Source organism: Rhinolophus hipposideros (assembly GCF_964194185.1).
Source record: "Rhinolophus hipposideros genome assembly, chromosome: 16".
In the NCBI taxonomy this organism is placed as follows: Eukaryota; Metazoa; Chordata; class Mammalia; order Chiroptera; family Rhinolophidae; genus Rhinolophus; species Rhinolophus hipposideros.
This window is the reverse complement of record NC_138062.1, coordinates 36,147,959-36,175,843: the sequence shown is the minus strand read 5'-3', so window position 1 is coordinate 36,175,843 and position 27,885 is coordinate 36,147,959. Positions and strand designations below refer to the sequence as shown.

Sequence of the window (27,885 nt, the reverse complement as noted above, 5' to 3'; positions counted from 1 at the left end):
AAGCAGTACGTTTCAGCCAGTGAACAAACACACTGGCGCACAGATCCCTGTTGTGGCGGAGCTCTTGCCCTGCCTTCTGGATAACTTACCTGAGAAGGGGCACTGCAAGAGAGCCCCGAGAGCTCACTGATGCGTGCGGCGGCGGTGGGGTTGCTGGAGCTGATGAGAACAGGAGGGCTGATCTCCATGGAGTGGCGGTTCTGGGACGCCTGGGAGGATTTGCTGGCCATGGTGAGGGAAGTGAAGGAGTGCCTCTTTTTGGTGTTCTTCTTGGTGTCAGAGTGCTTTGGGGCAGCGCTGCTCTGAGCTGCCGCCGAGGTGCCTTCTCCAGCATCACCTCCGGGCACCGGAGGCTTATCCCACTCTATCAGCTGCTTAGCAGCCGAGTTGAACTGCAAACCAACCAATTAACAGAAGAAGGTTAGAAAATTCTCAGGGACTCAGGGAGACTGATTTTCAATGACGCTTTTATCAAAAATTTAATGTCACCACTTGAAAGTTTGCCTGTGCCAGTACGTATAGATTTTTTTTCCATGGGAGACATATTTTCTCTCAAATCTGGGATTTCACCGTAGTGTCTATGTCACCGATAAAAATAGTAAATCAACCATAAACAATTTCAATGCAAGACTGATATGGTTAAGAACATTTTTTCCCCAGGAATCTTCAGAATATCTAATTTTAAAATTTGCCCATTATTAAATGAAGAGTTATTCAGTTCACTGATAAAATTTAGAGAAAAGCAATCAAAAGGGTACAGCTGTCTGACGACTCCACTGCCCAACAATGCCGGGAATGTGCTCAGAGCAGAACTGAACACTGAAAGGCAACTTCTGAGTTTGGTAAAAATGAGCAAGATGACAAAGAATGAAACCATTAAATGTTAACTCATGCACTTCCTTATAAATGAACTTCCTGCCTCTATGTATTTGGGGGAGCCTCCCAAAAAAGTTGGTAGAAAGTCTTGATATGTTTTTTTGTCATGTCATTGTGTTATGTTCCCAGGTGCTTAAATTTTAAATCATAACAGGGTAAAACATGAAATTCAAGTCCTGTTTGCAAAGCTAACTTAGTCTATTTGAAAACTTGTCTGAGTGTGAAGTGAGGGCACCGGGGGTCATAAGCTGAGCCTGGGCTGATAACACCAGCAAGAAAGGAAAGAATACTTTGTTTGTTTTCCTGGAGGTAAAATATAACATTTCCGGTAAACTACAATGAAAATAAGCTGCATAAAACCTATAATAATGAGAAACCTTGAGTATAGTTTAACCTGTCATAAAAAAAAATAAGACAAAAATAAACTTTTAAAAGGTAATTTAGATAATATTAAGGATAATAGAGATTTTCCTATCTCAGCATTTCACAAATGCATTTAGATAAAATAACATCATCAATTTTTTTTTTAACCCTCCTAAATATTTGGGACCATGTCTTTTCACCCTGTTGATGAGAACGTCCTACTAGAAGAATGGAAAACCTGTTGGTCAATATTTAACAAAGTGAACTTGCTTTGGCACAAGTGGCTGTTCACAAAGCTGTATTAATTGCAGCTCAGAAGCTGGTGCTTCTATAGACAATTGCAAATGGATTAGCAATTTGTTCCTGTGGTTCCCCCAAGGACTCAAATCCATCTGGCCTGTCTGATCTATGATCAGTAGGGCACATCTTTTTCAAACATGAACATACCTCTCCTTCAGACTTCCGGTATTTTTTCCATGTGATAACTTGGAATAATAGGCAGTCATGCCCCAGTAACAACCATCAATGCCTGACATACCAGTGGATCATGGTATGATCCACTTTCCTCAGAGAAAGAGGATCATGACTCTGTGCTGTGTGCTTCCAGATGAAGAAATGAGGTACTGTTAAAGGGTGGCCGCACAATAGCATCAGAAGGGCATTTGACCAAGGGATCCAGAGTTTACAAACCCTACCTTGGGTTAGCCATCTCACCTTCTTGGTGGTCCCCAAGAGAATCAAACACCCAAAGGAAGCAATGCATGTTGTATTCCTATGGTGAGAGTGGCCCAAACCTCAGTGTAGAGCTCTAATAAATGGCAGTGAACCATGTGGTGGTCGGGTCCTCATTACCACACAGGCTGGGTGTAAGGAGTCTGACATCGAAGCAGACAGAAAAGCTACCCCATCCCCCTCATCCCACACTTGTCACTCCAATAAAATGAAAGGCCAGTGTACCCAGCAATGCCAAGGGACAAGGGGAGAGAGAAAGTCTTCTTTCAGTATAAGCTCATTGGGATACAAATCCTCAAAAGTATGACCTGATCGGTGTGCTAATATCTGACCAATTAACTCAGCACCACTCCTGTTACATTGAGTGAGAAATAGGGGTAGGAGTTGAGAAGACTTTCTCTGCATTGAGGCCAAAAATATGAATAGAGAAAACTATGATATCTGCTTGATATCATGGATGAATTAATTCTGGGGTCAAACCATAGGCTCCCTTAGCAGTGTCTGTTCTGAAATACTCTGAAATATTACTATAGTCTAGTTATGGTCATAACTAGCCAAGTGTAATATTTTGTTAATATTTCAGGTTTCCAAATGCTGTGCTCTGGTATAAATACCTGAGAAGTGAAGTATCATTTGCTATATTTCCTGCTGTTTTTCTCCATAGAAATATACTTCGATTGTGTCTTTCTCTATATCGGATAATTTCCATTAAAATAGACATTGAGCACCTGTTACGTGTGCCAGATAACATGCAAGGTCCTGGAGATCTGAGGATGCAGAGAAATGGTCCCTGACTTTAAGGAGTTTGTAAACAGACATATAAATAACACAAGTGCACTCCATAATTTCTTATGCCAGGTTTCTTTCACTCAACAACACATAAGCTTTCTGAAGATTTATCCATAGTGCTCCATGAATCAGTCGTTTGTTTTGTTTTGCTTTTTAAAATTATGGTGTAATATTCCATTGTGTGGATATACCACAATTTATTTATCCATTCTTCTGTTGATTCATATTTGGGTGCCCCTTCTCTCCTCTCCTGTTTCCTCTTCTCCCCTCCCCTTTCTCCTACCTTCCCTTCTATAGATTTTGGCTATGAAGAACAATGCTGCCATGAATACTCTTGCACGTCTTTTGGGGGACACAACTCTCATCTGGATATTGGCAGGAGTGGAACTGCTGGACCACAGGGTTGGCGTGTTTAGAAAAATACAGCCTATATGCAGAAGCATGTGTATGCACGTAGATACATCATGGTGCGTGGAACTAGCAAACTGCGGATAGGAGACCACAGTTCTAGCCCTAGCACCACCATTAATTAACTTCGTGATCTTCAGGGAACTTGTTTACCTCTCTCAATTGCAGCTCCCACATCCACAAAATAAGGAAGTTGGAGCCAGTGATTTTTCTGTCTCTTTTAGCTCCCCACATGTATATAATGATCTTACTTTAAACAGGCATAGTTCATTTTTTCCTATTTCATTTCTTTCATGCCTCTCAATAGTCTGCTATAGTTTTCTGCATTTCATTTTTACACATGGGTGGTAATATATGTCAGCAGAATATTTCATACTGTAAAATCACTTTAGAGTTCTTCTAAAGCAGCAGAGGTTAGTATTAAGAAATGCTATTCACTGCCTTTTTAAGTTCCAAGGAAAATCATAAAGTTAGGACTATTTTGTAGAGGCATTAAGTAAATCAGGCAGAAACTTAAAGAGACCTTTGTTGTAAGTGTAACTTAACCTTGAGTAACAACAGGAAAGCAAGGATCTTACAGCTTTTAATGGAATTTTGATAAAGTTCATTTATGAATGTTTGTGCTCAGTAATGGAGGCTTTCCCTGACATTTATCTATCCATGACCTTTAAATTTAGGAGTGCACTCATCACCTGGAAAATAAATTTATTCCCTAAAATGCCTTCTTCCAAGCACCTGGTAAGGGATATTTGATAAGACTTAGGCTGGACACAAGGTAAAATTCAGCATACTGGAGCTAAAATAGCATGCTGGACTAATGGGATTTGTTGACCTTAAAACTCTAATGTCCCTTTTTGGGAAACCTTAAAGTGTATAAAGAATTAGCCTTTGAGGTTATGAGAAATATAAATGAATACAAGAAAGGAAATACTGACCTAATAATAATGGCAATAAGGCAGCTTAAGAAATATCAAAATAGTTTTGTGTGTGTGGTGGTCCTGTTTGCTAAAGAGAGAGAATATGTATGGCCTTTTAAAAAGATGGCTTCATGTTTTTTTTTTTTTAAAGAGAACAAAAAATTTAATGAGAACTAACATAAATACTTTTTTTTTTTTTTTGAGAACTTTGATGAGTTTATTTGAGCCAAACTGACGACATATGCCGGGGAGCAAGATCTCAAATGCTCCTGAATACTCACTATTTTATATGAAGCTTTGGAGATGAATCAGTCTTTAGCTTTTGAGCATTACAGAATACAAATAGTAGGTTTGAGGAATTTATAACCCATTAGTGTCCCTGAACCTAATCGGTTTCTGATAAAAGGCAAACAAAGACTTAACAATATAAGGATTATGTTCATTATTTTTTTAAGAAAAGAAATAGTATAGATTATTATGAAGTAAAAAGTGAAAGACCTCAGCCAGTTTCCCACATCTGTCTCCCCCAGCCCATTTCCCAGCTGTATCTACATTTAACAGTTTATAACATATCCTTCCATATATTTTCAACATGTAGATGTTGTTAAATATGCATCTACTTTATTAAATTCTAACACAAATGAAAACGAGCAGTACATCCTACTCTCTCCTTTACCGACAGCTCATGAACATCTTTCCAGGTGAATAGACATAGGTTCACAGCCTGCTATTCCAATGTACAGAGATAATATAAGACACCCAAGCATGCCTGTGCAGGCGTATCTGCAGGGAGAACTTCTAAATGTTAGATCAAAGTGTAAGCTTAAAACATAATTTTTGAAGGACATTGTCAAATTGTGCTCTAAAAGAGTGTTAATTTTCACCACCTCCAATAGTGTATTAAAAAGCCCGTTTCCCCACACTATTAACAGTATCAAGTATTATCAATAATTTTTAAAACCTCTATTCATTGGAGAGGTAAGAAACCTCTCTTTTGTATTTTTCCATTTATTAATGAGATTAAGCATCTATTTTCTCTTTCTAGGAGTTGCTTATTCCCGTGCTTTATCCATATTTCTATTGGGTTGTTAGTATTTTTCTTACAGATTTGTAAGTGTTCTTTTTTTTTTTTAAGTAAATGTTTTTTATATATTCTATAAATCATTCTCTAATGTGTATGTATGCATGTATATATGTGTATATATATCCATCCAAGTAGAAACAGTTTTTCAATTTAATTTTTACCTTGTGTTTGTTATACATAAATTTTTATTTTATGAGCCAAATTCATGAATCTTTTTCCATTATGGCATCTCAATTTACAATTGTGCTTTAAAAATCTTACTCCATAATTATTTTTAAAAATAAAATCACTTTTTTCCTAGTGTTTTTATGGTTCCTTCCTTCTTTCCTTCTTTTCTTTTTACATCTCAATCTTTGAACCAGGTGAACCATTGGGTTTTGTGTAAAGAATAAGGTAGGGATAGTGCTTTGTCATCATTTATATAAATGTCCATCTCTTCCTCACTGGTTTGAAATGCCACCTTCATAAAGTCATACTTAAATATTGTATTATAAAGTTGTATACTTGAAATGTATATAATATTATTAACCAATGTTATCCCCGATAAATTTAATTTTTTAGAAAATGGAGTACTTTAACATTCTGCTGCATTACTAGGTCCAGTGTGCCTTCCCCAGAGAGTTAGACACTTTGGAAAACAAACAAATAAAAAAAATAGTGAATAAATGCTATAATGCTAGGGGATGGAAATTCATGCCATTTAGCTCCTCATAGCAGAAATAAAAATATTTTGCCTCACATTATAGTCCTTTGCAAAATGATTTTTACATAATGGCAATGGGGAATTTGTATTTCCATTAGTCTTCTATCCTTCCCTGCAATTTAGGTAACAAGGTTTTTGTTTTTAGATGATCTAAATACAAAAGTAAGCTCTATCTTCATTTATAATACAAGACTCCCCCTCAGAACAGGAATAATTGGAGACACTGGAGGAATTACTCAGGAGTCTTTTTACATTGCTCCAAAAGTCTCCCTGACTGAGGTAGGTACTCCACTTAGGCCTCTGTAAGCATTTGTTGAATGAACAAAAATATTGGCCTCGTAAAATTACCAAGGGAAGGAAGGGCTGCCTCTCTACCAGCACTGTCCAATTGAAGTATAATACGAGTCACATGTATAACGCGAGTCACATAATTTTAAGTTTTCTAATAGCCACATTGTTTTAAAAGATAAAAAGAAACAAATAAAATGAATTTTAACAATATCGTTTAGTTAACCCAGAATATCCGAAGATATGGTAACTTCAACATGTAATGATGTATTGAGATAGCTACACTTTTTTATTTATGGACTGAGTCTGTGCAATCTAGTGTGCACTGTATACTTATCTCACATTTCAATCGGGACTAGCTACATTTGAAGTGCTCCATAGCTGTACGCATCGCATAGCACAGCTATAGACCTCAGGAGCTGTGCCCAAGGTGGCCAGCTCCCGAAGCTCGTTAAGCACAAGGATTTGCTGAACAGAGAAAGGACGATTGAAAACGACTCCCCTGACCTCCCAGGGCCCACATTTCTGAAGCCTTCTGAGCCCTGAAGTAGTTCACTGGTAAGGACGAGGGTTACTCCTTTTCGCAGAAGGACAGTGAGGAACGCAGATTCACAATACAACTCTCAGGACTGCCAAGGAAAACGGATTTTCAAAGTAACTGCTTCACTGCACAAGGTTGGGAAGATGAAACGGCAGTTACTCAGCTCATTGCTTATAGGTTAGGAAGATGAAACGGCAGTTACTCAGCTCATTGCTTATTTTAATTATTTTCACCTCTGTCAGCCCCAGCTGTTAAAAAATAAATAAATAAACTAAAATGTTCTTTTTTGGGTTTCTGATTTTGAAATATGAAGGGATGGAGGGAAGGTGTACTTCGCTGAAAGCCTAAAAAGAATTTTAACTTAGGGAGCTGAATAAAGAACCATCAGAGAAAAACCACAGGAAAAGCTCTGAACTTGAAGTTGAAAGGTCTAGGATAGAGTCAGGTCTCTGTCCTCCTGGTTGAATAATCTTGGGTGAACCATTTAAATTTCATGGCTTCAGTTTCTTTAGCTGTATAAAATGGGGAAGGTAATATCAATTCTGCAGACCCCACGTAGAAATGAGTATAGGTTAAAGGGCTGTGTGAACGTGAGTTATTCTCACTATTCACAGAGGGGTCCCAGCTAGCCCTTACCTTGCTCTGTTGCCTCGGGCAAATCACATTATCTTGTGTGTGTCTCCTATTTCTCATATGTAACATGAAGTGAGATTTAATGAATTGTCAAGTTTTATGCCTATGTACAGTACAAATAACTTAACCCCAAACCAAAGTATCCCATTTAAAATACTCTGAGGCAGTGACTTCTGTGTCAAGTAGAGAGCCCTCAAATCCAGAATCCAACCCAATGGAATCAAACCCAATGGAGCCTTTCACTCATCCAAAAGTTTTTTGAGTGACTTCTATTATGTAAGCCAGGCATAGCTATGGGTGGGGGAAGGGGAAACACAGTAGCATCTCCTCTGACTAGTGAGAAAAGACAACCTAGGAAATAGCACTATGGACTTCTAACGTTAATGGTAAGAGGTGCAAATTCACATGTCAGCAGAGCTCGGACAGGTGAGGCCTTATGTACAATCTTCTGATTTTTCCATCTTAACAATTAATTAAAATATAACCATTCTGCAAGCCATGCATAAAAGTCACGTGGGGTCACACTAGTTGGTGTTCTCTGACTTAAGGGAGGAAAATAATAGAGCAGGGGTAGGAGGAAAAGTAAAAGACACTTAAAATTTCAAGCTATGAAAAGACCTTGCAAAGGTTCTCAGACCAACCATTCAACCAATGCCCCAGAAATAAGAGCTAAGAAAAGGCATTTATTTAGTTGGCAGCCAGGAGCGCAATTTCAGGGACTGGAGGGGCCCAAGGCTAACCGCAAGGAGTAAGAAAGCAGAGGCAGTGAGTGGGTGTGATTCTTGTGAGGGTTTTGGCAAGGAAAGAAAGGAAAGAAGTAGAATCATATCTTGAGGGGACTATAGTCAAGGAATATCGTTTAGAGGTGAACAAAAAGCTGATAATTTCCCTACATTTAGGGGGAGCCAGAGGAAAGCGAATAACTGAAATGCAAAACAGAAAAGATACACGATATGGCCAAGTTCCTGGTGGATGAGAAATCCAGGAGGATATGGCAACTGCAAAGGAAGATGAGATAGAGACCATGAACAGTGAATAAGCAGAAATGATGACAAGAAGAAAGCCCTACCCTGAAAGTTAAAGCACACAAGGCAGTAATACCTAGTAGTACTTAGTAATAAAAGTAATGTTACTTCTGAAGCAACAGATCTATAATCTAATTATGGTGCTGAGGAGACGGACTAAATGGATAACTTAAAAACGGGGCTCACCGGGCAGAGCGCAGTGCTCTTAACAACAAGGTTGCCGGTTCGATCGCCACAGGGGCCACTGTGAGCTGCGCCCTCCACAACTAGATTGAAAACAACTACTTGACTTGGAGCTGATGGGTCCTGGAAAAACACACTTAAAAAAAAAAACACAAAAAAACCTGGACTCAGTTCAGTTCACTGTGCTTACTGGGTTTTGTGCATGATTCTTTCTATTTGGTATTTACTCACCAAATGCACACCATAAATAAGAAACGTCTATAAACCAAAAGTATACATTCCAATGATACAATTCATTTTCAAGGACCTCATTCCCAGATGTAGAAATGCTATAGAAGAAATATATATATACACACACATATATACATATATATATGTGTGTATATATATGTGTATACATATATATATATGTGTATATATATATGCGTATATATATATATATATATATATGTCAGGAGGTTAAGAATATGGAATTGTCATTAAATTCTAAGTAAAACTTTGTCAAATGACACACTGGCAGAAATTCCATAGTGATGGGTAATTACTCAATAAATCAGTGAATGGATGTTTCCTCTGCCCTGGCACCTAAAACAAGTGTGCATGTGTGCGTGATGGAAGGTGGGAAATGGTAATCACTAAGAAGGAGTCTGGCCCAGAAAGAGAATGCTGGGACTGACCACAATGACTTCATATTTTTGTTTAAAATCTTCCTTCTTTTCAGCGTACAGAGAAATGTTTGCTCCATACATAAGGGAAACCTAACAGGTACATTGCCACTAACCTCTATTATAAAAGACATTTTACAACACTTAGGAAAAATGTTCCTGAAACACATTCTATTTCATTATGGAGAAACTTGTCCCTCATTGGTTTAATAATCAAGATGCCTCATCTGTTCGTGCCATTTATGTACCATATATGCACACAAGTGCGTAGAATAGCACAAGACATTCATTCATCTTTCGTCATAGGATACCGGCAAGATTTGACACTTGGTTAGTTAAAGGGAATCACCTCTGCTTCTTACAGCCTTAGTTACTAGCCAAACTGAAGATGTCCATAACAACATAAGACAATTTTTAAATAATAACATTTAAATGCCCTTAAAATATTATGGTGTTGATCAATTTGTGATTTTTCTCTTCAAAAGGGCAACCTCAGATATTTGAAATTGCTGAGTAACAACTCATTGGTGAAAATTAACCTTTTCAGTGTTAGAACTTGAACAGCCATCATTATTCTTGATGAAAAACATCAACATGGGCTATACACTTCTTAAGGGAAGCTTGGTAAAAACTGTAATTGTGGACCCACATTCGGGGCACTAACTAGTGTCGCGTGTGGCCTGAAGCTAATGCAGGAGTCCAGGGCAGCCATGGGTGGGTGCCATGATTCACCTCTCAGCTTCGGAGCATGTATTCCTAAACAAGACACCCAACTTGTTTAAACCATGGAAAAAATAATTAGCTAAATTACAGTTTAGCTACTAGAATGTGTATTACGTAGGCATAAAAACTGATGGTTAGTAGTACTATAATCATGAAGAGAAAGGCCAAGTCATGTGTGTGTAGGATCATTAAAGCATAAGGAAAAAGAATGGAAGGATCTTTAACAAAATTATGTGATGGAACTAAGGGCTACCTCTTTCCTTTCCACCCTTTCTGGAATGCAATTATATTATAGAAATAAAATAATTAAAAATACTGTTTAGGTAAGGTGTGCCTCTCAAGGGACACGGGAAAACATGAAACCATCTACACACAGAACTATACTCTTAACATGTGGCAAATCAATAAGAATGGCACAAAATGGGCACTGCAAACATTTGAAGCAAGGAGAGGGCTGTTCTGCTCTGTTTTGTTTCTGCATAAGAGAATTAGAAAAAAAAGGCTTCATGAGACATAAGAGTACTCATTTGAACCTGGAAGAAAGTGTGAGCTTTCCACAGATAAAAAGACAAAGAAATATCCCATATGAGCTGTAAAGGCAGCAATTCCAAAGTATATTTTCCAGGAAGGATCAGTAGACCAACTTAGCTGGGGCTCTGGGTCTGTGTAGGGGAATATGGCCAGGCTAAAGAATTTGAGGTATCCTTGGGGAGTCATTGTCGACATTAGACACCATTTGGTCATTATCCTCGGCCTCTGATTAAGGCTCTACAGGAGACCTGCATTTTTATGTTCTATAAAACTACCCAGTGTACCGGAAATGGACAATTCATGCAGTGAGAACTCAATAAACATAAACTGATCTTTAGAATCTCAGCTCCCTGAAGTTTTCCTAACGGAAAACAAAAAGAAACTCTTAAATTAGTAAGAGGCTGCTGAATAATAGATGGAGCATAAACTGCCCTAAATAAGGATCCTTACCTAATTTAAAGGACTCCTTTTCAGATTGAGTCTAGTCAAATTGCCGCTACTGTGTTTCCCCGAAAATAAGATCTAGCTGGACGATCAGCTCTAATACGACTTTTGGAGCAAAAATTAATACAAGACCCGGTCTTGTTTTACTATAAGACAGGGTCGTATATTATATTATATAACACCGAGTCGTATATTATATTATATTATATCTTATATTATACCCAGTCTTATATAAGACCGGGTCGTATATAATATAATACATAATATAATATAATACAGGGTTTTATATTAATTTTTGCTCCAAAAGATGCATTAGAGCTGACTGTCTGGCTAGGTCTTATTTTCGGGGAAACACGGTATCTGTATTAAACAGTTGTTCCTCGTGTCCACTGGAGACGCACTTTTGCCCTTTGAAATTCAGAAGCCAGTGCTCATTTTTCCTTCTATCATTGTGGCAGAATGAAAAGCAACGAGTACTTGTATCGAGCTGATAACATTCAGAAGATAGGAAAACCTGCATCATGGAACAGACCCCACAATGCTAAAAAGAAATGCTTCTCCAAAGCATTTCTTCAGTCAATCAGAATTAAAGATGAATGTATGATGCTAAGCAACGGACTAATTCTCCCTTACTGATTTCTCAACAATGTCTCTAACTTTCATTTATAAAAATTGATTTACTTCAGAAGTGAAGGAGAAAGTGTGGTAAGCAACACAGTAATTCTGCCTTTCTTACCTTCCAACAATTTCTTCAAATTGCTTTTTAAAAAATTTATTCACTTCAGAATTGAAAGGGAAATTTGGCAGCTAGCAATATAGTAATTCTGTCTTTCCAACTTCCCCCAAATTTTCCTACATTTTTTCAATAAAATATTATTTCAGTCAACTGCACATTTCACTTTTTAATTTTAAAATTAAAATAATATATTCAAAAACACGAATGACAGAATATCGTTTTATATCATTCAATCAACTCTGATTATTAAATACAAGACTATTATTTTGGTCTTCTGCACTCATTATTATTCTCTAGAGCAAAGGCTGTAAGTTAAGAAATAAAGTTAACATTGCTATTTTTAACTCCTCCAAGGGTCACCTTGGCAACTTCAAACTATGTACATAAACCTCCACTTTTTATTCCTTGGAACACAGAGCATGTCTCCCAATTCCCTGTCTCCTTAGAAGAGGAAGTTAGCACTCCAACCTAGGCCATTTGTGCTCTGTGAGACCCTCACATGACTTTCCATTGCTAAGGCTGATAATATTTAATTTGATACCCTAGTCCTAGAAAGCTTTCCCAAGATTTGCCTATGGCTTGATTCTAAACGCTGAAAACAACACATACCTCACCAACTGTGCACTTTAAACATGCGCAGTGTACTGTCTGTCACTTACAACTCAATAAAGTTAGCTCTTGTTTTGTTTTTAAATGAGGCTCCTTGACAATAAGGTCACCCAATCTCTGCTTAAAATAAGCCAAAGGCATAATCTCAATCAGGTGAAAATTCACCTCAGAAAGTATCAGGGAGTCTTCTCTATTTTAGAGATAAAAAAAGAGAGGTTCCATGATCTAATCCCCAGAGTATCCAAAGTAAATCCACCATTATTTTAGTCTAGAAAAATTCTAAACTTGGCATAACCAACTACTCACCCAGCTTCATTTAAGAAAAAGATCTCACTCAGGTCACACAAGAGACCTTCTGGCTTTGAGGAATATAATTTCCTGATGTAACACAAAGATAAACCAATGATAAAATATATGCCTAGGTGATGAATGATGGGGATATTAGCTGAAAAAAAATGTGAAAGTTGGCAACATCTAAAAAAAACTAGTTCATTTTTGGTTTCGGTTTAAAAGATTCTTAGGTTGCTCATTCATTCGTTCAATCAATATTTATTGAGAGCCTACTACGGGCAGGTGCTGTACAAGGACCTCAGGTGACAAAGGTAAACCAGAAAGACAAGATGCTTGCACATGGGGGTTCACATTCTAATGGAGGCGTGGAATACTGGGAGACAGTAACCACATTACCAAATATCTTAAAATAGTTACAGAGAGTAAAAAGTGCTATGACGGAATAATATTCACGATGCTGAGAGCCATAATCATGACACAGCTCTTACCATGTGCTAGGCACTGTGTGTGAGTACAATTGGAATTAACTCACCCTATGAAGGGGTTCTCTTACTTTATAAATAGAAGACAAGGCCCAAAGTCACTCAGACAATTAGTGGCAGAGCCAAGACTTGGATCCCAGCCATGTGGGTTCAGAGTCCAAGTTTTTCCCGTGATCACACCACTTTGTGTGAAGTACAACAAATGGAAGAGGAGGAATTACTTTAGATAAGGAGGAGAGGGAAAGTCTGTCAGGATAACTGACGCTTGAGCAGAGATCTAAAGAATGAGAAATATAGCCCTTCTTTCTGGCAGTAACTGAAGAGTAAGAGTAGTTGCCTATTAGGCCAAACTTAATCCATGCCATCTGCACATAAGGAATACTTATTTTTATATTATATCTACAGCAGAGGAGCAAGTTGCTAAACATATGTGTATATATATTTTTAAACTGGGCAAGTGATATTTTAAACAAATGACTAGGAATCAAAGTACAATGGTAAACTTAATGAAAACTTATAGTTCATCAAAAGCCTACAATACACAATGTTTGAAAAACGTCCCAGATCCAATACTTAGCACTTACTTCATTCAAACGTTTTGCTTGCTAAGAATCATGTCATCCTTGCCCAAACGACTGCTAAACTTGAGTGAGTCAGCTCTGAATTAATGAGGTTGTTAATATCTTCCATTCTGTTTTGTAGAAGACTGGTTACTACTGAACAAAGAAATAAGCAAGCTACTGTTTTGGTTTTTTTTTAACTGTGTTCGGTCCTTAACATATATACTCTTTTATACATATCCTGTGATGGTATTGTCAAGAATTCCATGGGTTTCCCCCAAGAAACTCTTATTGTGCCTCACTATTTTCAACATGCTCAAATCTAGGAAGATCCTGTTTAAATAAAATAGAATCCACAATTTGTAGGACTTGACTGGAGAGGGGTCTGATGAGAGAATCTCCAAAGGGGAAAAGTGAATGAGATAAAAGCAAAAGACCCCTAATCTTAAAGGCTAAACAAAGACTCCAAAGGACAGAATTTGAAGCCATGTATACAGCCATTTTTTCCCCTACTCTCTCCTCCCAGCCCATTTTCTCGTAAAGAATTTTGTATTTAATAAGAGGTTATTTGTTTGCAAGTCACTGTACCGCCACCACCACCATTTTATCACCTTATTCTAACACAGGTAGAGATCGTAATCCACAGTTACGAGAAATTGAGGGAGAAGAGAAAGGGTAACTGAAGACAAGAAGGGAGGACCAACTATGCCAGCAGCATTTCTCACTATCTCAGTCTTCCTACTCAATTCTCTTTCTCTACCTCTAATACTCAGCTCCTTTCAAATTACCGCATCTCTTAATTCCATAGCTGAACCTCTGACCCCAGAGATTCTACTCCAGGTCCACAGTCCTATCCCCAGGCCCATCCTGTTGAGAGTTTCTGGCACAAGCAAGGTCCTTGGGCCTTTCCATTATCAAAGCCAACCAGCAGAAGTTGAGGGGGGGTTCTAGCTACTGCTGACAGGCCTGTGGCAAATGAAGCTGTTTTTCTGGAGACTTGGAATTGGATTCTGATCTCATTTTCCTCATTATACATGGTGGTGAGATTCTTTTATTTGATCATGACTACACTCTGGGCATACTCTGAGTCACGGTCTACTGTGAGCTCCAAACCACTGTGTGTAAGACACAGCAGTGCCAGACCCTTTGAGATGTATCATCACATTTGATCTCAAGACATCTGGAGGGGGGAGGACGGGGGCAGTCTTTGGCTGCACTGTGAGAAAAGCAAAAGCAGCTAACACTGATAGAAACTTAAATGCATGTTTACAAGATATAACAAACTGATTTACAAATGAATTTTTATAACACAGCCTGTTTTTACATAAGGGATGGTCTGGGTCCTAAATTTGTTTACAGAGCAAGAGAAAGACCACTATTCAGGATAAAGCCCCAATGTTTTATTCTTATAGTTGGCTTTCCTCCATCTGAGCCTCATAAGAGACTCTATACTTTATTTAAAGAGTTGAATTTTGATAGGTTGCTATTGAAATCTGCCTCCCCTTTATCCCCCTAAAGGCTAAACCAGGTGTCACTAATCCCCAGATGCTCTGCTCCCAACCAAAAATTTCAATCTGATGTCCTGACATCAAAGAAATACTTATAGTCTTCTAGAGATAGGTGATCTGTTTACTTCATCTCAACTGTCAAAATTCTGGTTGAAATGGGGAAAATACTCATTTGAAAGAAAAGAGGCAGAGGCATGAAAATACTTTCTACTTGGGCAGAAGTTTATCTTTCCAACTTAACTCCGAGTAAATAATCTAATGAGTTGAGTGATTCTAAGTGACTCTGGATATGCCGTGGGTGGATGGTTTATGCCTACCTCTGCAATTCTACACCTGCCCAATAACAAAATAACAGCGATCTTTTTCATGCATCACACCCCAAGTATTGGCATGTAATATTGATAATACCTAACAAGTAAAAACAGGCTTTCATTAACTAAGCTGGTGCTTGCCCATGCTCTTCAGTGGAACTATTCAAATACTTGGAAATGGTTATAATTTTCCATGACCCACAGTTAGAAGATTTATTTATAACGTAGAGGAAGAATTGCCTTAGAGTGAAGAATTTTTTTGTTGTTTACTTTCAAAGGAGGAAAAATATTTCAATAAACAGGAACATCTGAAGGGTATGGATAAAGTTCAAGGCTCATACATGGTTTGAGTTACTTTTCCATGGATATACAGTAGTCAAACTGATTTTTTAATGAAAACTTTGGCGATCTCACTGTCTAGGGGCGGGGGTGGGGGGATTGAGTGCTGGCTACAATGACACGATTTGTCATTTCAGTTTTCAGAATCATGCCAAAACAAATGCCTCAGATAAAAAGATGGGAAAATAAGTGATGGTGATTTTTCTTTTTTATGTGCTTAAGATACATGCTTTGATACCTTAAACAACAGAATTATTTTCAGTTCCCCAAATAATCTGTGCTGCCTCTTACCTTCTGGCTTTTGCACATGCTGGTCTTCTTGCATGAATGTTCTTTCTGCCATAAAAATGCGCCTTGTCCTTTTCTCTTGGTTAACCCCTATTTATCCATCACACAATACCCACTAAGAACTCACTTTTCCAGAACTCACTTTTTCTTCTGTGACCTCAGTTAACCTTGTGTGGTTGTTTGGGCCTGTGTTTCATTCTTTAAAATGCCTTCAATTTTATTTTCAGCAAGAAATTCTTATGACTAAAGGGCATGAAAATTTATGATATATGATGTAATGAAGTCCTATTGTAAATTCTAACTTCCTAGTTCATCTTTTTTTAAATTTATTGGGGTGACATTGGTTAGTAAAATTATGTAAGTTTCAAGTGTACAATTCTATATATATTGCATTGTGTGTTCACCATCCAAAGTCAGATCTCCTTCCATCTCTCTATATTTGCCCTCTTTACCCTCTTCTACCATCTCCTCTTCTCCCTTCCCCTCTGGTAACCACTAAACTGTTGTCTGTGTCTATGAAGTTTTGGTTTTTTGTGTCTTGTTCATTTGTTGTTCTCAGTTTTATGCCCCACATATGAGTGTAATCATGTGGTTCTTGACGTTTTTCTGTCTGACTTATTTCACTTAGCATGATAATCTCAAGATTCATCCATGTTATCGCAAATGGCAGTTTTTCATCTTTTCTTATGGCTGACTAGTACTCCACTGTATATATGTACCACATCTTCTTTATCCAATCATCTATCAAAGGACACTTTGGTTATTTCCTGGTTCATTTTTAATTTGTGTTATTCTTTAAAATAATACAACCATGTTACTTTGGACATATTCTCTTAAAAGACTTCACTGAATCAGGTTGGCCATAACCTTTCTTAGTAAAGCTGATTTAAAAAGGGGGAGGGGGGGCTAAATTGCTGCTAGGATAGGATGGAGTGAGATTCATTTATTTATTTGATGTTTATTGGAAGCCTACTCTGCAAATCACTATTCTCATTCTGATGATGGGATAGATAACAAAAGAAACACGTAAACAAATAAATACATATACTCATCTTGCACCTTACTCAGGAACTTGACCAACCTTTGGAACCCAAAGCTGGCAAATGGAATAAAAACCCTGGAAAGAGTGCAGGTGCTGATAGTAGGAACATTTAACAAGACACAGGAGCACTTTTAGCAGGATGACAAGGTGAAGAGTTTCAAACATTTCAGTCTTACAGTCTTTAGTTACAGTCAGGCAGGATAAAGGAATTCTTCCTAACCCACCAATAATCTGGAATAGGGCATTCCCAATGCTTTGTGTATACGAGGACTTTTGTGTTTTTTTAAGTAAACTAGGTTTTTGTCTTTGTTTCTTCCCCCCAGTTTTACTGAGATATAACTGACATAGAACATTGTATTTGTTCGAGGTATATAACATGATGTTATGCATGAATATACTACAAAATGATTGTCAGTGCTTCCTAATACTCAAACAACATAATCAAGATTTATTTGCTAAGCTGAACACTAACATGGTTGAAGTTTCTATAGATTAACTTACCTCAACATATGAAATTGGAAATATTCCTATTTTGTCTGCCAGCATTCCTTCAGCCCAGTTCTCATCTACTCTGCGGATCACAGTCAGAACATCATCCTGAAGAAACAACAAACGTTAGTCTATCTGGTCCCACTAAGCTTGCCACTTAATTTTCCTTTTCAATTAAGAGACCAAAGTTTTAAGAGTACATGAATAAAAATGCCATGACATATCTTTAGTACATGCACCCAGTGTTTTGATGAACTAAATGGTAACTTTCGGTTAACCTGGTGTCCCTTCAGACAGCTGTTAAACCAGGAACCCCTTCTAGACAAGGGCTGGCTGCCCGTTTTGTTTCGATCCATTTGCAACCTCAAATGCTACCCAGCCTCTTGAACTTCTGTTTTAGATTGATTCTCAGGCTCTTCTAACTTTCTCTCTGATATTACACCAAACATCCATTTCAGTGCATATCCTACTGTTTTTCTTTACAAAAGACACAGTATTCCACTTAAAGTTCCAAAGCATTTTTTATCAATTCAGTAGATATATTCCTGTGAGCTTTGCAGCAAAGGAATTTACATATAAAATAAGGAAGTAATGATGTTTCATTTTGTTAGTCATAGTTCAATGAATTAAAATCCCTGAGTGGCACACATACCCTGTAAAGTAGCTTAGAATTAAATTTAGGTTCTAAATACGAAAATGATACCACACAGAGCATCAACCAAAATTATCTTTCATATAGAACAATCCGAGCACAAAATTACTTTGTGACTTTAAGAATGCTCCTTTCAGGTATTTTAAAAAGCAGTGAGATATAGTTCACATAAAACTATTGTATCTTTTTGCACAACGAAATACAAGCCATATCCCCATGCATTTCGGTACAGATAAGTAGCTGGCAAACGGAAAACAATCTCCTTCGAACTTTACCTTTGCAAACGGAAGGCAATCTTTGTCTGCTTCCTTGTCTTTCACCTCAAAGTCATAAAGTGCTTTGCACTGAGGTGGGGGCTGAGGTAACGGTTTGATAATCTGCACAAAGTTGGTGGGAAAAAAGCCATGGATCCCATTGACTTCCCCATGGTACCAATTTTCATCCACTTGTCGCCGCAAAATGATGATGTCACCTTTGCTGAATTTCAGATCTCCAGGTTCTTTCCCTTCGTAGTTGTACAATGCTTTGGCACATGGTAACTGAGGTATACCCTTAAGGAAAGAGATGAGTTTTAATGAAAGAGTGGTCCAAAAAAATGTATGAAAAGATAACTATTGTCATTGTTTTTAAGTCAAGGTCAAATCAACACTAGAAGAAAATCTAACATAAAAAACTATATATATATATGTGTGTGTGTGTCACCAAGAAATCGCAAACATAAACCAATGTCGCAGTGAAAGAACAGTAGACCTTCCACACACCCTCTGTGATTTAGCCTTCTAGTCCTAATCTAATTTAGTGGGGTCTGTTTGGGGTTTTTACTATATGGAAGTACCACTGCTCAGTCACTCCCTGGTGTAAAATTAAAACACTCATAAAAAAACAAATGTAATTTCCCGTATTAACTACTTTATTCAGCAGGATGCATGATAAGCACTGAGAAGAAAAATTTAAACAGAAGCACAATTCATTAATTTGTTAACTTCTCTTAAGCTTCATTGATAAAAATCACCGTTTGGCTTTTGGGCAAAACTTTCCCAGCTGCTTTTAATGTGGCCAGTAGATCCTATACTCTCATGAACACAAGTATTTATTGAGGGTCTACTATGCGCCAAGGTCTGGAAAACAACAGTGAATAGGACAGTTACAGTTGCTGACCTCTCGGAGCTTAATCGTACAGACATATGGTCTTTTAGAATCTGTTTAAGATCATTGAACTTTGTTCTTTCCTGGTTAGAGTACTGTTAGGCTGATATGCTAATAGATGCGGTTTTAAATCACTGCATTGCATTATGATTTTAAATGAGTTTTTAAAATGTCTGTGTAGCCCAAGGCAATCTAATCATCAAACTGATTAAATATGATACTTCCCGGTGGCGTTGGAGATACCTATTCTTGATCATTAGTTGTCACTTTAAGATCTCTGGCCTCTTGGGACACTGCTACCTATCATTGATTCAAAGAATAAATGGCAAATCAAACATATCTATAGTAATTCGTTGAATGAGATCACTGCACTCCTGCTTTTCATGTGCTTATTCACTTATTCATTTATCCAGAAAACATTTACTGAGCTTTTCCTTTTTACCAGGCAATGTGCTGAGGATTTAAAGAGGATCAGGATTCAGTTCTTATCCTTAAAAAATAAAATATTAGCAATAATTATAGTATAGTGAATGCAATGATAGAGATATGATCGAGCAGCAGAGAGCACAGATCTCTGGAGTTTAGTAGGTGGGAAAATAAAACACTTCCTGGAGGAAGTAAAGCGCATGAGCCAAGTCTTAAAGGATACATAGGAGTTGGCCAGGCAAAGCTGGAGAGGAAGAATGAAAGAGAAAAGTGAGGGCTCTGCAGGGCAGAAGACAGTACCAGCTAACACATGGGCCCGCCGTGCAGAGCAATGGGCTTTATAAAGAATATGCTGTTCCTGGACAGGGATTATGGAATATACAGTGTCGGAAGGGTTGCCAGGGGCTAGTTTATGACGAGTCTTGAATGACATGTTAAAGAGGTTCAACTGCCGTGCCCTTTGGGCAGTGATTAGCCACTCACAGTTTGGAAGCAACCACAGCCATGGTGGGAACTGTGTGCCAGGCAGATCAGTCTGGCAGTGGTGTGGAAAATGGACAGGACATGGGCTGGCAGGCAGACAGCTCTGTGCAAAGCACAGGCCTAAACGAGTTGAAAACAGTTCTTTTACGTTTCATCTTTCTAATGAAGTAAAGCAATAGCGAAGGGAGCATTACTCATATGACTGCCCTCTCCCTAGACCCGCTCCCCCACCCCCCGCCAAAAGTGAATCGAAGTTTTATACCCTTGATGGCAATAAAACTTCATAATATAGCTTTAAAAAGTTAGTTTGGTTTCTAGTCAGAGATTTAGAGTCTGGCCTACTCATAAGCTGAGCTTTTTTGTTGTTGTTAAATATTTTTGTTTGGCTTAAGAAGAATAGCCAATTCTTGGCTCTCAAAATGCTTTTGGCAGTCGTCTTGTCTTGGCTAGGTCTGCAGGATGTTGTATTTGGTTAATTAGAAGCTGCTCTAGAGGCCAACATCCTGGGAAGACAGGAATCGAGCCTTCCAGCAGTCCTGGGACTCTCATGTGTGCGCATGTGCTCTTTTGGACTCTGCCTTAAGATCCTGCCTTAATGGCACGTCTCCTGTGATCCAGCCTTGACCTCGTCTTGTAAACAGTCCTGCTGTGCCCTTTGCTTTCCGCAGAAGGGAAATGCCCATCAGGAACTCTGGGGCTTCACAATCCTGTGAACTTGGGTCATTTTCCATCCAGTGTCCGCATGTGTGGAAGGACACTAATCTCTGTCGGCCCTCACAGACACGCCTCGCCTCATTGTCTTCTTTATTACGTATTTCTTAGAGTAATTGTCGTTATCACAATTTAACAACATTTTCCAATACGAGGAAATAACAGTAAATTAACCCAGCAATAAATATTACTATGAGAGACAGCAAGAGTGATGGAGGCTGAGACAGAACCGCCAGGGACTGTAGTAAACCAGCTCTTGGAACACAGCTGAGGGGACCGTGACCAGGCAGGACAGGGTGACCCAGCAGGACAGGGTAATGGCTGGGAGCACAGACTCCAGACCCCAAGGCCTAGGTTTGAATCCCAGCTCAGCCACTTACTAGCTGTGTGACCTTGAGCAGGTTGACCTCTCTGGGCCTCAATTTCTTCATCTGGGTTGTTGTGAGGATCTAGTCACTGAATGTGTGAAAACTACTACAAAAGGCCCAGCAGGCAGTAGGTGCCACATACACGAACTATCATCATCACCGTCACTGCCCAGAATGAAAAGCCTGTTCACCAGTGAAACACGGCGTCTGAAAATGTATTTGTCTCTATGCAGCTGGACACTTTTCTTTTTGGACGAATTCACATAGCAATTACATTTTAATACATATTCACTGTATAACAATGCGAAGAATGTTCCTCCTAGGAAGTGTTCAGGATTTTGAAATGTGCACTTCTGAAGCACACATTTGTTTTCTGAGTGGAATCCATTCATCTTCTGGTTGAACAGAAGGAATTACAAATTCACTGACATGCACCGTTTAATAGGGGATGGCATTTTAGATGTGGCTGTAGTTCATCTTGACAGGGCTAATGTAAGGCGTTGGATGCCTGCATGAATTAATTGGAAATCCTATTACAAACTCGGTGACAAATAACTCTATTCACCATTACGGCCTGTTCTCTCGATTTTTTCCCCACCTCAATTAGCTCTGTTTGGCCCACTCTGTCCAAATCCATGCCAGCCAAACCCATGCACCAAGATACTGATTTAGTACACTTAGAAACCATTCAGAACTGCTCCTTGAGGAGATCTGTAAAATTCCAAACAACCCACAGTATGGCCCTTTTGTGATCTGCTGATGTGGGAACTGAAGACATTTATTTCTTCACAGATCACGTCTACACACCAGTGGCCTAATGGACTTTCTAACTTTTCCACCAAAGCAAATCTATTAAATGTTCCTAAAATCATCATTCTTAACGCAACGAGTGGCAAGGCTAAAACTTCTAACAGTGACAGACATTATGGTTAGCCTAGTTACATCCCTGGGACTGCAACCTAACATTCACTAATTCACACTGACTTGCTAAACCTTGACTGCAAAAGTTATTTCGTGATCAATAACCACAGAGAAAGAATCATACAGCTTATGGAAATCTAACCCACGAGCAGACATTTGTTCATCTGGCTGTGTTTTTCCATGGTGTTCTTTTTCAATTCAATTCAAAGGGGCTAAGAAGCCAGTTTGTGTCAAGTTTCTCAAAAGAAGGTTTCCCACATTCAATGAAACAAATTCTACTCTGATTTCAAATCAAGCAAAGTTCAGTGATCTTTTGAAGACTTATTCTAACACAGACTGCAGATGATTAAGGATAAACAGTTAATGAGTTGGAAAAGCAATAAAAAGAATGTATTTTTCTTTTGCAGAATCTGAAGGATATAAAGCCGAAACAATTGGTTTGATAGCCTATGACTACACTTGTGGGTAAAATACATCCAGAGTTCACGGAGGCACTGCCTTCTCATTCATCTCCTCAGAAGGGTCTGGGAGTCATGTCATCACCAGGGCCCTCTGCCCTCCCTGCCTTCCAAAATGCTGCCTTTCTTCTGTACCCTCTCACCGGGCCAAGGCCCCCGAGGATCTGCAAAGCTTACATTTCACTTGGCTACACATGAAACGGAGGCTTAAAAGAAGAGAAAGACAGAGAGAAACCAACTCTGTCGTCTAAACTTGGGTTTGCAGCTGTCATTCATGCTGCCAGCTTTATTAAAAAAATGCTTGGCAATTTAGACAGGTGATGTATTATACTGATTCTTAATCTAAAATATATGGTAATAAACAGTGACTATTTTGCTCATCTACATGTGACCGTGAGCCAGTTTTACTTTTCAAATAATTTTTGGTTCTACGTTATATACTCGTATACAGGTATTTTATCTGACATTAAAATCCTCATGAGGCCTGCACACAAATATTTTTGATTAAATGCTTCACCATCCATTTCTGTAATATCAAGTGTATTTCAATGTATCTGGCAAAGTACTGCTTGATGATCCAGCTGAGATTCTAACAGGTAAATAAAACATCCACTGCCAATTTATTTTATCGCCTCTAAATGCCAAAGCTCAGATATACACACAACACAGTCTCTTGAAATTCATATTCCTTCATGCAGTTCTTACTGCTCCATAAAGTAAAAAAGATTCAATGACCTACTAAAAAGAATATCTAGAAGATATTCTCGTCATGGGAACAGCAACAAAATGTGTATAATTTAGTAATTTAGTTATAGCTAAATTGGCACAAACTCTGGCTGATTCCAACTTGACTTTCAAAAACTATCCAGAAAGAATTGAAGCACAAAGAAATCATATTATAGTAATAGGAAGAACAGCACACAGAGTAATAAGTAGCAAAATGGGTTGAGAAAAGTATTTTTTTGTTATTATTAGTTTCAGGTGTACAGAACAACACAGAATGATCAGACATTTACACCCCTCATAAAGTGACAACCCCCCCCCAAGTCTACTACCCATCTGACACTATACATAATTTTTACAATATTATTGACTATATTCCCTATTCTGTATTTCACATCCCTGTGACTATTTTGTAACTACCAATATGTACTTCCTAATCCCTTCACCTTTCTCATCCATCCCCCAACACCTCTCCCTTCTATCAACCATCAGTTTGTTCTCTGTATCCATGAGTCTATTTCTGTTTTGTTCGTTCAGTTATTCTGTTCATGAAAAAATTTTTTAAATGTCTTTTGTACAACTAAATACATTTTGGCATTTCCCTACAAAGTGACATGCCTATCAGGATAAAATAGCAGTATTTCATAAAAATACCGCTTCATTCCTTAATAGTTAATAAGTCTTAAGCATTGTTTTCAAGATGTTTAGGTTGGATTATCACTCAAATATTATTTGACCATCAGTTGAAATATTTCAACTTCAATATAACAAACATCCAAGATATTATAAGCTATTTTATCAAAGCGATATCAGAAAGAACTAAGAATTCTATCATCCCACAATACTCCATCTTTTTATTTGTTCTTTCTTTTAATGTTTATTTGTGGAGAGCACTGTGCTGGGACATTTTTATCTGATGATCACTTCCTTAAGTTTCCACCTCCCACCCACCCCAAATTTGCCACATAAAATTTTCTAATCAGACGAACTTGAAGCATATTTACCAGCACCCAGCACTTTGAGGATGACAGTTGCAAATAAATAGATATGAAGAAAACCACATTTTCTTCATTCACATTTATTCTTTTTTGTCCTCAGTCTTCTACCCCACTGTCCCCTTTTCCCGCACACTCATTTTCTTCAGCTTTCTCCTTAAGTTGTCTCTTTCCAACCTGCCAACCCTCCTCTCCTCCACCCCGCCTCAAGTGGGCTGACCAAGGCCAGGCATTGCACTGCTCTAGTGCCCTGGTGCACTCGGCCCTGCTCACACTCCCACACTATCCACTCCCCGCCGCACACTCGGCTCTGCTCACACTCCATTCACTCTATCCACTTCTCCTCACACTTAGCTGCTATAATCCACCAACCCTTATGGAGTGTCTATCCCAACTGGTGACCAAATAGGAACCCACTATTATAGTATTCAGCCTTGTTGTTTTCGTGGTAAGAATGGTACAGGGAAGGAGTGGAGGGAGGAAAAAAAAGACTAGGGGTGAAGGGCAAAAGATAAAGCAGCAATTTTCTTACCGAATTCCCTGGACTGTAATCTCACTGCTACTTAATCAAATGATAACATATGACCATTTACTTAATCAAATACTTTAACCAAATGTAAATGCATAATGAAGTGAGTTGAGATCAAAAGATTATGTTCAAACATCCAGAGAGAAAATGAAGAGTTTTCCAACTTAAGAAAAAAAATGATTCTAGACTTTGTTAAATTCTTTTCTAGGAACCACAATACAGAGAAGAGATGGCTGCACGTGTGTGGGTGGAGTGAGGCCCACCCCCTTGGTTCCCTCTCCTGCTTGTCCAGTAGAGCCGGAGAGGTCACCCAGGAGCCCAGTTTGGAGGGCAGTGTGATAGGGAGGGAAGCGGACTAAGGGGTGTTGCTTAGGAAATACTCATATTTAGGGATTTAAAAAAACCTAAGAACCAGAGGTAGGAAGAGGACACGCAAAATATAACCATAGTATCAAGAATAATTCCGATCCACGTCACCCATGTCTGTACAACCTGGAGACGATTCCCAATTACCTCTTCAATCAAATCAATGTTCTAAACTGTGAATTTTATGGCCCTCCATTTGGATTGACTGTTACGTGTCACATTTTCCACTCTCCGCAAGCAAACTAGGCTGCTGTCATCACCTCCAACTTCACACAGGCCTTGCTATGGCCTGAATGTCTGTGTCCCCACCACAAATCCACATATTGAAATCCTACCTCCCCCCAAAGGTGACAGTATTAGTAGGTGGGGCCTTTGGGAAGTACTTAGGTCATGAGGATGGAGCCCTCATAAATGGGATTAGCGCTCTTGTAAAGAGACACCCCAGAGTTCTCTAGCCCCTTTTATTTACCCTGTGAGGACACAGTGAGAAGGTGCCAGCTATGAACCAGGAAGAGGGCTTTCCTCAGAATTGGACCAAGCTGGTGCCTTCATCTTGGACTTCCCAGAACTGTGAGAAATAATTTCTGTTATTTATAAATCACCAAGTCTGGTATTTTATTACAGCAGCCCAAACGGACAACAACATGCCGGCACCAAAACTCCTGAAGGTCAGCTCGTCTCTCCTTCCACCTTCCCACCTCCAGAGTCCCCAGCACTTGTTCAGGTATCGTCATAAAGCTGTGGTTGATAATTATACTGTATTTCTTGCACTTACATCACTATGTCTTTTTAGGATGACTGCTTCTGCTGTTTGGAATCAGATGTAAAGAAGATGGTTCTGGTATGGGTCAACAAGAGAGACTCTTTCTCAGGGGGAACGGCCATTTGTTCTTTAGGAGCCAGTGTGACACTGCCTCCTTGGGGAAGATTCTCCCAACCTTCCCCACCCAAGCCTGAAGGAGGGGTGGCTCCCCTGCACACCCAGGTACCTCATGCATGCTACTGTTACGGCCTTCCTCTCATTCAGTGTACAACCTATTTGCCTCTACTAGACTGTAACTCCCGGGAGATCTGGGACCACGTGCTCGCCATTTTTATGTCATAAGTACCTACTTCAGGATCTGCACATAAATTCTTGCTAGATGAATAAATGGAAAAAACAACAACAACGAATGTTATCTCTACTGGGCTGAGTGCTAAGATGTGGATAGTTAAGTGGAAAAATACCATGTCCCAAGAGAAAACAACTTAAAATTTGACATTTCTGTGGACTGTCAGGCTCACCAGCTCTGAATATACGGTACAACCTACGCACTAACATATTTATGTGTCTCTGGTACTCTTTGTGAATGGCAGACCGTTAGCCTATCTTTTTGACACTGTCCACAGCGCTCCCTACAGTACGCAGTACTTGGTGGGCACTCGATACTGGGATGGGAGAGGGGCAGGAACGCTGAAGGAGGAATGTCACTTCCCACTCGCTAAGGATGCTGGGAAACCTAGGGTACACAAAGGTGGTACAGAAAAACCTGGGGAAATGAGAGCTAGTGCTGCTAATTGGTGTCGCCTTCAATGTGCTCTGGAAACACAACTAGAAACACAATACATTCTGGAGGTGGGCAGTTGAGTGCTTTGCACTAAACAAATTATTGGCATTTGAAAAATGTGAAACGTTTATGTATTATGCAGCAATCCATAGCAAACAAATACTTTCCTTATAGACTCATTTGGGAGCTATAAGAAAACAGTCATGAAGAAGATCTATAGCTTTTTTGGGGGTGGGGGTAGCCTTATAAAGGGAGTATTCAACAAACAGACAAATCTTTGAAGAAAAACAAATCTTATTAATTTCTCTAAGGGAAGAGAATGTTTTTGAGAATGCAGTCACTGGAATAAAATGCAGGAAATTCATGTCACTTTGTCCTGAATATTAGTTTTCTGTCCCATCACGTGTCTGATAATTACAATAATATTTTGCGAAGAGCAGGAAAATTTATTGGGAAAATTCCCTGCAGTAATTTGAGCTATCATCTTGAGGACTTAAGGCAGAATGAGGGATATTTCCTGATAAAAGGTCAAGTTTCTATCTATTTGGCAAACAGCTTTAGTCCTGGGAAGGCTCCTATCCTCCTACCCCTGCCTAAGCCTCCCACAGGCCCCTGGAGGCGTGGGACTAGAGAGGGAGGAATAATCAACCATCTGAGGAACTCTGCATGGCCCTTGTCTCATCCTTACAGAAACACAGGAAGGTCGGGAGAGTCAGAAATACAGAGCGAGAGGGAGGGGTGTATGAGAACAGGTTTTAATATTTAAATAGAAAGGTCAGGTAAGGTCTCAATCGAATTCAATTGCCTAGTGTTAGATTTTTAATTCAGGGCTTTTATTTATATGCTGGAGAAAGTATGCTCATATAATTTAAACATGACATTAGATGTGAAACATTGTGCATAATTTCAGAATTAAAACAACATCAGAATAGACCCACACCTATATGGACAATTAGATAAAAGTGCTAAGGCAATTCAAATGGGGAAAATAAAACCTTTT

At 38.8% G+C, this 27,885-nt stretch overlaps 1 protein-coding gene across 2 annotated transcripts in view; it reads right to left on the bottom strand.

The window, feature by feature from the left end:
- SH3RF1 (SH3 domain containing ring finger 1) overlaps positions 1-27,885 on the bottom strand; it is a 176,323-nt gene that overhangs the window by 37,725 nt on the left and 110,713 nt on the right. For both annotated transcript variants that reach the window (XM_081075473.1, XM_081075472.1), the window contains exons 3-5: positions 18,488-18,763; positions 17,573-17,668; positions 90-392 (exon numbers count right to left, since the gene is read on the bottom strand). In XM_081075473.1, coding sequence (XP_080931599.1) covers positions 90-392; positions 17,573-17,668; positions 18,488-18,763 — 675 coding nt within the window. The remainder of the gene's footprint in view (positions 1-89; positions 393-17,572; positions 17,669-18,487; positions 18,764-27,885) is intronic.